This window comes from Aegilops tauschii, chromosome 3 (assembly GCF_002575655.3).
Source record: "Aegilops tauschii subsp. strangulata cultivar AL8/78 chromosome 3, Aet v6.0, whole genome shotgun sequence".
NCBI classification, from domain to species: domain Eukaryota; kingdom Viridiplantae; phylum Streptophyta; class Magnoliopsida; order Poales; family Poaceae; genus Aegilops; species Aegilops tauschii.
In genome coordinates this window covers 184,670,360-184,681,873 of record NC_053037.3, presented here as the reverse complement: position 1 = coordinate 184,681,873, position 11,514 = coordinate 184,670,360, and the positions used below count along the sequence as shown (strand labels likewise).

The window sequence follows — 11,514 nt, the reverse complement described above, 5'->3', positions numbered from 1 at the left end:
CTAGCTATGTTACTCAATTTGTCTATCTCCTCATTAATTAGTGGTCACATCATTTTTTTGGCTTAGTTGTCATCTACGTTACTCTCTATGTTACTCCCACTGCAAAAATGAGGTCACACACAACAAACCGGTCCCCCCAATTGAGAGCTCCCAGTGTTTCTTGAATCCCTCCTTTATATCAAGCAACATCCAAAGGGGGACTTTGCAAAGGGCAAAGTGGTGGTTGGTTTATCTATGCCGAATCCAAAGCAAATGACAGACCCACAACAGGGAACTGCAAATGATGTACAGTGGGAGAAGCCGTCATCGGGATGGGTGAAGCTCAATGTTGATGGTGCCTTCCAATCAGGAGAAAACACTGGAGGTGCGGGAATGGTGTTAAGGGATGACACAGGAACTATCATCTTCTCGGTGTGTTGTTTCCTTCACTCATGCACGTCCCCGTTGGAGGCGGAGCTAGCTACGTGCTTGGAAAGAGTGACTTTAGCGCTAGAGAGAACTGACGGACCGCTCATTGTGGAGATGGACTGCATGCAAGGGTGGAGTTCCTCACGGAGCAGAGTGTCAACAGGTCCCGAGTGGCCTCTTTTGTATGGGAGACAAAGAGCCTTTTGTATGGGGTAGGCAGCATAATGGGGTAGGCAGCATAAAATTCAGCATGTTTGTAGGTCTTCCAATGCAACGGTTCGCTTCATGGCTCGGATGGGGAGAAGCTCCCAACGTACAGTGGTGTGGCTAGGTTTAGGTCGTGATGAACTTTGTAAGCTTTTGTGTAAAGGAGTGTAACACTATGATTTAATCAATACAAGTTCGTTTCCACCCATAAAAAATGCAAAGCATTTGCCATGTCTAGAGAACTAGCACCGCAATTATCTGTGATGGTTGTCCTTTTTACTACCTTTTCAGTTTAATTAGCTCCCCATGTTAGCAAAAAAATGGCATTGGATACTAGTTCTAGTTTTTCTTCCTTTATTTCTATGTAAATATGCTATACTATTAAATGAAATTACCGTATACCAATTGTTCTACGGTTCGAGACTTTAAAAAAGTAAGAAATAGTACACCAAGGACAGTGTCTGCCTAAAGAGCGAGGTTGAATCAATAGTAAGAAGATGTCACGTATGCATATAATCCGGAGAGGTATTCCTTGCACTCGCATGTGTAACTCTTACCTTTTCTATAAATGTGTGATGGCTTGCGAAGAGAATTATGCATTATCAACTATTTGGACTTAGATTAAGAACATAGCAAAATCCGTGATATCTTTCTTATCGTGGGGCAACTAATACTTCAAATTTCATAAAAGGTCACTAGGTCGCTTTTGGAAGCTAAAACGGATGTTGTAGAAAGTCGGAAGAAAAAGCAGATCCTCAATAAAAAGTTCCATTTGTTTATTGCTTGGACAAATTTGGCACCAACGCTTCAGGTTGTTTTGGTTCCTAACTTTTCTAACTTGGTAACTGGTGAAGCGGAAAATGGATTTTGGCCATGATTTGACAAAAGTATGGATTCCCACCCATGCCAAATACTAATGCTAAATTTCACTTTTGGCTTTGGCACTAGTTCCCCACCTTCTGAACTATCGCCATATCAGTGAAACTGTGAACCGAAGTACCCCTTTAATGTTTACTGCACAATTTTCTTGTTGTAAACTTGTTGGGCCTTCAAACGCAGAGTTTTGTAGGAAAGTAGCAAGTTTTCCTCAAGTGGATGACCTAAGGTTTATCAGTCCGCGAGAAGTGTATGATGAAGGTGGTTCTCTCTCAAACAACCCTTACGAACGCATGCCATGTTCCTATGAGCATATCTAAGAGATTGAGCTGACATAAAATTGACGAAGTCACCACAAGCGTCTTCGTAGCCGACGGATACATCTCTTTCACTGAACGATTATCGTCGAAAATGCTGAAATAAATTCAGAAAAATACGAGCATCGGCGACAAGTCTAGGACCTAAACCCTGATAGATTGGTTCCATCACAAAGAATCTAACCACATGAGCTAGGCTCAGTTTGCACTAACCAATTTTTTAGAATGTGTAATCAGTGCCAAAGCTGAATAAAACATTTAGCGCCATATTTGGCTTACACTGTCGGTGCCTTAAGGGCAGCTATGATGTGGCCGAATAGTGATTTTAAAATCCATTTTCGGCTTTGGGATGGCTCCCACCAATGTGCACCTCAATGTCAGATTAGAGCAACTCTAGCAGACCCCGCAAAACACCGGTCTGTAAAACGTGTTTGCAGTTACGCAAAACCGCTTTTGCGGGCCGGCGCGGGCTGGCACAGATGCAGACCCCCCAACGGATCCGTAAAAAAGTATATTCGCAAAATATGTTTTTTTACGGATTGGCTATGCGGGTTCTGCTCGGGCACCAGCGCAACGACCCACAAACAAAAAAAACAGCAAATCTGGAATTTGACATAGGGTTTCACAAACAAGTTCAAATTCAAATGACATAAACAGTTTGCGCGCAAATAAAAGCGAAGTTCATTACGCAAAAGAGGGCATGCAAAGGTTTGCGCCCATGTCCGGCATCATCTTGAGGGTCGATCTTCACTCCGCGCCATGGAGTCCATCTTGAAGTTCATCAGCGCCACCGTAGCCACCTCCGTCGCTTGTTCCAACTCCCGCACCAAATCATCCACATTGCCATCATATGGAGCAGAGAAAACATCACCGGAACTGGAACATGGACCGGCCGAGGCGACCATTCTCCTCTTCAAGATCTCTCTCCTTGCCATATCATGCCATGTTTTGGTGACATCGTCCATGTCATTGTGGTTCATTGACATGATCTTGTTCTCTTCAGCGAGCAACAATGACATCAATTTGTTTTCAGAGGCGCGTGCTTTTCTCTCCTCAATGGCAGCTTTGCGGAGCCCCTCTTCCTTGAGCATTTGCCATTTTTCTTACTTCTCTTTTGCCTTCTTCTCGGCCAACTCTTTCTTGATCTCCAACGACTTCAACAACATCAACTCGTTTGATTGCACCATGGCATCAATCTTCTCCCTCAAGCTCGATGCTTCGTGCTCTCTCTTCATCTTCTCTTTAGTCTTCTTGTCGGCATCGGGCTTGTGCAAATTTCTTGGGCCATCGTCATCCTCATCTTCATCCATGTTTGTAAGTGAGCTTCTCTTTGGTGGGGATTCTTTGTCGATCAACTTCCACTTCTCGCACTTTTGGAGCAACTCCCAACAATGCTCTAATTTGAAGAATCTGCCTTCCGAAGCTTCCATGTCCTTGTATCTATGTTGAGCAATCTTGTCCTACACAATGTGAACAAAGTGATGCAATCATTTCTCATAATACATTATGATGATGCACAACTTGAACAAAGGCAAAACAAGCTCACATAGTCGGACTCCACGGTGCCACTTGGAGGTGCATTGCGTACTTGCTCCAAGCAAGCTGCCCAACGGCTGCACATAGGCTTGATATTCTCCCAACGACCTTGAAGCGACCGAAATGTGCGTGGAGTCCTATTGGGGTAGTTTTTCATAATGCGGAAGTATTGATCTTCGATCCTTTGCCAATATCTCTTGGCGGTTTGAGAAGTACCCGTGCATGCATCAAGAGACACCGCACTCCATGCTTTGATCAAAACTTGATCTTCCAAACCGTGTAGTTCTTCGATCTTTGGCTTTTCCCAGTTTTTGCTTGTGATTGCTCAAACGCTTCCGCTTCGATCTCCTCCAATTCGTCCGCACAACCATGATCGTCCACACCGCCCTCCGTTTCGTTGTAGTCGAATGGCTCGAAAGGGGCTTGATCAATGTCAACCGTGTTCGTGTCCAACAAGTTCACGAACTCGGTTGTTGCATTGTTCGAACCACCGCTATAGGAACGATAACAAGTCACGAGCTATCGAGAATAATGGCGAAAAATGAAAGGGAATGGCCAAGACCGAAGAGATATACCTTCCGGCCATTTCGTCGAACACCTCGCTCGCGGGAGGAGCGGCACCGTTGAACGGCATCGCCGGAGCACCTCCTTGCGGGGGGATGGAGTGAGAGGTTGAAGAAGGTGGCTTCCTTGAAGCCGGAACATTCCTCCGCTTTGCGCCCGCGGCCTTGCCGGCCTTCTCCGCCGCCGACCGGGATCGCACTGCGGCGTTGGTGCCCGGAGCGCGGGCCATCGCGACGGGGGAAGCCGGACTCCCGCCCTGCACGACCACGTTGCCCTGCCGCTTGTGGGCAGGCGCGGCGTGTGCTTGGGCGACGGCGGCGGGGCCAACATGGCTGGCGACGAGATCCGCCCAAGGGGAAGGGGCGTGCGTGACCTCGACAGTGACGGGGGACAGCATGGGGTCGTCCATGGCAGCGAGGTACGGCCGAGGAGGAGCAGCCGGAGCTTGCGGAGGGGGGCAATGGTGGCGGAGGGTGCGGGGAGCGGAAAAGGGCACGCGGAAATGTCCCTCCCGCCAAATCTTGCGCCGGATAGGGGTTGAGCTTGGGTCAGCCTCCCAGCCCGTGAAGATAGAGGTTGGGGAGAAGATTTGCCGCTCCCCGCAAAAAATTGCGGGCCGGGGCGGAATGCGGGGTCTGCTCGTGCAGATTTTCTGGTCCCGACCCGCAATTTGTCGGTTATTTTGCGGGCTGGGGCGTTTTGCGGGATCTGCTAGAGTTGCTCTTAGAGAAGTTGGGAACCAGAGCAAAGTAGATGCTCGGGTGTCAAATTTGTCTGAAACAAATCGATTTTTTTAGTGAGTGTGGATTTTTTGATAAAAAGGATGAATTGTATTTGCTTAAAAATGAAGCATCAAGAGGATATACAAATATAATGAGCATACACACCCGGCCTTTGCATAGTTAGAATGCACACAGTCAACATGAACACATGCACATAAAAACACGCCAACAAAGCAAAGTCATATAAGAACAAAGTATGCGTGGGCGAAGAAAAAAAACACCAAAGTGATCAGAATCACGATCGACAAACTACAACAATGATCATATCTGTACCAACCACCTCATGACACCACATGCACGGCGAGGTTCTACAACAACAATGCCTTCAGGAAAGGAGCGACGCTCAAGCATCATCGTCACCGGATCTAACCACCCAAGGTCAGAATCTAGGTTTTCATCCTGAAGAGCCAGCCTAAGCATATTCGAGCAATGCCTTCACCAAGGTAACGACGTAAAAACATCGCATTGCCCGGTATAGCCAACTCGGGGCAGACCTAGGCTTTCACCCCGGAGTTTGAGACCGGGTGCTCGAGTAGCACCACCATCAACGTCACTCGTGTGTTGTCGCCACCTATTTTCCTCGATCCCAACAGCTACATGTGATAAGTGACCACCGCCGCTGCACAAATATCCCTCTGCGTCAAGCCGCCATCCATAGTTTGCGTCTCACTGCCGAAGTCAACCACCGGATCCGGATCAGGAAGGAGGAACCCTCCCACATATCTTTCGGTAGCCACCCCAATTCGCCATGAGACTGCCGCCGTAGGCCGGGGATCCGGGAGCCACACATCTAGCCAAGCCGCCGCCGACGCAAGGCTTGCCTTCCCGTGCTTAGCTGTCGTGCAACGATCGGGGCATCGAACGCCGCCACGAGGTCAACAACCACGAGCGTGGACCTCGCCGCTGTTAGAAATATGCCCTAGAGGCAATAATAAATTGGTTATTATTATATTTCCTTATTCATGATAATCGTTTATTATCCATGCTAGAATTGTATTGATAGGAAACTCAGATACATGTGTGGATACATAGACAACACCATGTCCCTAGTAAGCCTCTAGTTGACTAGCTCGTTGATCAATAGATGGTTACGGTTTCCTGACCATGGACATTGGATGTCGTTGATAACGGGATCACATCATTAGGAGAATGATGTGATGGACAAGACCCAATCCTAAGCCTAGCACAAGATCGTGTAGTTCGTTTGCTCAGAGCTTTTCTAATGTCAAGTATCATTTCCTTAGACCATGAGATTGTGCAACTCCCGGATACCGTAGGAATGCTTTGGGTGTGCCAAACGTCACAACGTAACTGGGTGGCTATAAAGGTGCACTACGGGTATCTCCGAAAGTGTCTGTTGGGTTGGCACGAATCGAGACTGGGATTTGTCACTCCGTGTAAACGGAGAGGTATCTCTGGGCCCACTCGGTAGGACATCATCATAATGTGCACAATGTGACCAAGGAGTTGATCACGGGATGATGTGAGTTACGAAACGAGTAAAGAGACTTGCCGGTAACGAGATTGAACAAGGTATCGGGATACCGACGATCGAATCTCGGGCAAGTAACATACCGATGGACAAAGGGAATTGCATACGGGATTGATTGAATCCCCGACATCGTGGTTCATCCGATGAGATCATCGTGGAACATGTGGGAGCCAACATGGGTATCCAGATCCCGCTGTTGGTTATTGACCGGAGAACGTCTCGGTCATGTCTGCATGGTTCCCGAACCCGTAGGGTCTACACGCTTAAGGTTCGATGACGCTAGGGTTATAGGGAAAGCATGTACGTGGTTACCGAATGTTGTTCGGAGTCCCGGATGAGATCCCGGACGTCACGAGGAGTTCCGGAATGGTCCGGAGGTAAAGATTTATATATGGAAAGTTGTTGTTCGGGTTCCGGGAAAAGTTCGGGTTTTTTCGGTATTGTACCGGGAAGCTTCCAGAAGGTTCCGGAGGATTCCGGAGGGGTCCGGAGGTCCGGAAAATGTTCCACCACGTCCAATACAGCAGCATGGGCTGTAAGGGGGCGCCCTAGCCTTAATGGGCCAGGGGCACCAGCCCCCCCAAGGCCCATGCGCATGGGAGAGGGGAAACCCTAAGGGGGAGGGCCTCCACTTGACTTGGGAGGCACTCCTCCCCCCTTTGGCCGCCCCCCAAGCCCCATCTAGGGCTGGCCGCACCCCTTGAGGGGGAAACCCTAGATGGGGGGCGCAGCCCTCCCCCTCCCCTATATATATTGGGGTTTTTGGGGCTGCCCAAGACATGAGAACGTCTCTCTTTCGGCGCAGCCCTACCCCTCTCCTTCCTCCTCCTCTCCCGCGGTGCTTGGCGAAGCCCTGCGGGATTGCCACGCTCCTCCATCACCACCACGCCGTCGTGCTGCTGCTGGATGGAGTCTTCCCCAACCTCTCCCTCTCTCCTTGCTGGATCAAGGCGTGGGAGACGTCACCGGGCTGCACGTGTGTTGAACGCGGAGGCACCGTTCTTCGGTGCTTAGATCGGAATCAACCGCGATCTGAATCGCTACGAGTACGACTCCCTCATCCGCGTTCTTGCAACGCTTCCGCTCGCGATCTACAAGGGTATGTAGATGCACTCCTTCCCTCTCGTTGCTAGTAAACTCCATAGATTGATCTTGGTGATGCGTAGAAAATTTTGAATTTCTGCTACGTTCCCCAACAGCCGCGTGACATCCCAATTTTCATGGCAGTGCCGCTAGCGGATCTGGGTCCCGAGGTCAGTGGAGCGTGGATAGTTGGAGTAAAATTGTGATGGGAGAGGTGAGATTTTTTTTAGAAAAGGAGGATGACCCCTGGCCTCTGCATATGGGAGATGCATACGGCCACTTTTATTGATTATTCTCGAGGACCTTACAAAGTATTACAACAATGTGCCTGAATCCACCATCTTGGCAACATATGCCGCTACTCCTATCCAAAATGATGAAGGGGTGCTAGCTGGGCCACTATCCAGACCACTCACCTAAGCCTAACATCAAAAGCCGGAAGCCGAAACACATTCGGGAGCCCCAGCCGAGCCACATACCGGGTCTGGGGCATAATCCGGTCAGACGCACTCGTGTGTCGTCGCCGCCATCTTCCACAGGTCCGTCTTCAGATCAAATTGAGGCTTCTACCTTGTCTGGCCACTCAGCCATCGACGTCACCATGACACCAGGCAGCTTCGCCCTCCTGCGCGAGTCCATCGCCACACATCGAACGCCGAATCTCCACTGCGCCACGCCGCCGAGATACGCCGCCATCAATGAGTAGGATGAAGCACCGCTCCGCCGAGACCGGCAGGGCTGCTGAAGACCAATCCGCCGCCAAGCAACCAAAGCATCACATCCACCCCAAGCTCACCACGAACGACACCCCCAAGAGGGTGACGACGCCCGGAGCGCCGCTGTCGCTCGATCCGGCAAGGATTTGGGCTTTCGCCCGACATACGAGCTGGGTGGAAGGAAGAGGGGAAGGAGGCAACCTGGACGACGCCTACAAGAAGGGTACGGCGCCCTCGGGCGTCGCCGCCGTCATGACCAGCACTGCTGGCCTCGGATTTCTCTGGAGCCACCTCCCACCTCCAGCCGCCAAACAGGTACAACTCCGGCGACAAAGGCCGCCCAAAGCAGGACCATCGGAGGCAGCCCTGGTTGAAGTAGACGGAGGCCTTCAGATCTGGATCGGGCGCCGCCGAGACGCCCGCACCACAGCCGCCACCTGCCGCCGCCTCGCCACCCCCGCGGCCGAGGAAGAACAGCCAGCACCAACGAGCACCGGTCAAGCCAAAGGAGTCTCGCCGGAAGGGCCGCCGCCCCAGATCCAAAGAGCCACGCTCACCCATCTCCGAAGAGACGAGCAGCTCGCGCGAAGCCGGCCGCTCCAGCCACCGCAACGAGCACCACTCCGAGGCCCCATCCCAGACCGACCCCCTCCAAGCACCCCACCACCATGACCCAGATCTGGCCGCTCCAAGCAGAGGAAGCAGCCCACCGGACGGGGAAGCAGCCAGCAACGGGCAGACCTGCTCCCCAGGCCGGACGGTGGCAGGAGGCAAGGCCCCAGCCCGCGGGGAGACCACCAGGACGAATCCGGCGGCGGCGATCTCCACGCAGCCTCGCGCCGCTGAGGACGAGGCGGGCGAGCAGGGAGGGGGACCAACGCGGGGATGGACGGAGGAGGAGGTGGAAGGGGTCCCGCCGCCGCCGCGGACCGGCCGGAGGCCGCCGGCGACGGCGGCGAGGGAAGGCAGACGAGGGTGGCAGCGCTCGGGGGAAAACCTAATCGCCCCCGAGTCGCCTGCGCGAGACGACGCGGGGGGAATTCCTATCTAGACGGCTAAGCTGAAAACGCGTGATGGAAGAGGTGAGATAATTTATCTTTCTTTTATCAGTGATGTGTCCCATCCAGTTGACATTTAGCATTGACTACATCGAAGGAAAAATGACAATTTAGCACTAATGCTAATGTTATGTCGTTGGCAAATTTGATATCGTAAGACATTGTGAGTGGAAGCCCTAAGAGCGTCTCCAACAAGTGCCCCATTGGCTTAGAGCAAAAATTTGCAACACCAAAATGTTCATCTCCAACAGATACTTTAAAATTGATCCCCTAAAATACATCACGGTTGTTTTTTTATGGATGCATGCAATACTTGATGTTCTACTTCCTTCCTTGGTCCCACGATATAAGACTTTCTTGTAAGCTAAGGCATTGTTCGGAAGCTCTTTGGCTTCCCAACCAGGCCAGCTTCTTAGCCAGCCAGCTCGCCAGCTTCCCACGGGAGCATGAAGCTTTCGGCAGCAGCGGCAACTTCCGCTCCTTCAGGTTAAGTATGGGTTGGTCTGGTTGTGGGGTCACGAGGCCGCTGGCTTGCTCGGTATGTTTTCTCCAGATCAAAAAAGTAATGCAGGCCACTTCGAAAGGGCATTCTTTCATAAATTCAACCAACTTCACCTTCTTCATTTGAAGGGGCTAAGCTTCCGTGCCTCCACAAAATTACAGTGCGGGAGGGCTAAGCTTCTAGAAGCTGCTCCACTGAGCTGGGCTGTTTGGCACCCCTCCAGTGTAGAGACGGTGAGGATCCGAACATGCCTTAAATATTAGACCCTGATAAGTGTCATACGTGTGGTATGAACACATGGCAACTTCAAATTTTTTTTATGACAAGTTTAGTGACGCGAGGATGACAACTTTAGTTGTCAAGCATAACAACTTTCTTTTCAAATGACAAGTTTCAGTTTTTTTGTTTGTTTTTTGTTTTGGATGGCAACTTTATTAATTGTAAAAGACAAGTACTTCGTGCCACACATGTGATACTTATCATTCGCTAAGTATTTTGCATCTGTCCTATCCTTGGAATAAATGTCCATACATATATAAGACCCAGAGCTGCTATACGTACGGCATTTTCATATCGGAAACACATACGATGTGCGGTTGCATGTCCTTTCGTCCAATCAACCAGCTTCATCGAGAAAAGAAAACCAATGCAGCATGTTGTCTAGTGAAGACACGTCAGATCGTATGTACAAAGATCGTGTGCAAAGCAATTTCGTGATGCAAAAAGTGGTTGTGCTCTAATGATGTTGCTCAGAGGCTCGGATCGCAGAGCGTAAAGCTTGGTGTCATCTTGCACAAGTAAAACAACATCCAACACTACAGTGGAGCTCGGCGATTTATCATTTCCACGTGGAGTGCGAATATGACTTAGTTTTTGCCCTATGTTTCAGTTAAGCTTCCAGACGTGAATAAGTTTTAACCCTATAAAAAGGTATACATGTCTACGACACAGAGAAACAGAGACTTGAAAGAGAAACCACTTGAATCACAGCTCAAGGAACCAGATCCACACCGACCCAACCCTAGAAACAAGAGCATTACTGAGCCATGAAATCAAAACGGCAATTCCGTACCAGAATTCCCCAGCCTAAAATCTTCTGCGCTGCATTCGCCTATCCAAAAATCTTACAAAAATATGCCTACGTGTAACGCCCCATCGTCAAATTAACTCTTTTTTGACTTCCGACACGAGGCCGGCGTCTGTTTGGCTCTTCACATTGTGCAGCACCTGTAAAATCGCAATGGCGTTACTACGATGAGTTGCTATTAAAACAGGTTCCTTTTGCTCGCAATGGGACTCGCAAGAGCGTACCTTGTCGATGATACCGTAATCCACTGCCTCACTTGGGCTGAAGTATTTAGGCCGCCTAATGTCTCGAGCAATCTCTTCCATTGGTTTGCCTATGTGTCTTGATAGCAGCTTAACCTGAACAGCATAAAGAGTCAGGCAACTCATTATATCAAACAATGGCCTCGAATAATTGAATCTCCCTTCAGCTCTTTCTTCGTGGACAATTAGTGTGACTTATGAATCGTGGATGAAAACAGGGCAAACAAACATCTTTTAAGTCACAAGGCCTTGTCGTCATTTCAGTACAAAATAGTAAGACCATATGAGGCCGCACCATACTTCATGCAAAGCAAGTAGATTTTTGCCAACATCAGGTCAAAGAAGCAATTAATTATCCATAGGAAATTTTGCTTCCCAGTAAATTTGCATGTAACCATGTTTTTTTTACACGGATCGCTCTTGGAATGACAAAATATCGAGATGTCATCTTCATTTCCCAGGACAGGAAGCAAATATATAACCATAAGCTATGACACTTCTACATCCCTGTATGGGCAATGTTCTTAATTTTCCTTTATTCCTAAAAAATGCTTAATTTTTCAGGATCCAGGGCCCTCTAGACAAACAGGGATCCCCTATGACAGCAACCATTGTCCTCTCCCCAAAGTCATGAGCCTATATTT

The 11,514-nt window shown here is 49.6% G+C and overlaps 1 protein-coding gene across 1 annotated transcript in view; it reads right to left on the bottom strand.

The window, feature by feature from the left end:
- Positions 1-10,357: 10,357 nt before the first annotated feature.
- Positions 10,358-11,514, bottom strand: part of LOC109768101 (ATP-dependent Clp protease proteolytic subunit-related protein 4, chloroplastic) — a 5,524-nt gene continuing 4,367 nt past the window's right edge. The window contains exons 6-7 of the mRNA XM_020326833.4: positions 10,853-10,966; positions 10,358-10,768 (exon numbers count right to left, since the gene is read on the bottom strand). Coding sequence (XP_020182422.1) covers positions 10,700-10,768; positions 10,853-10,966 — 183 coding nt within the window. The 3' untranslated portion in view covers positions 10,358-10,699. The remainder of the gene's footprint in view (positions 10,769-10,852; positions 10,967-11,514) is intronic.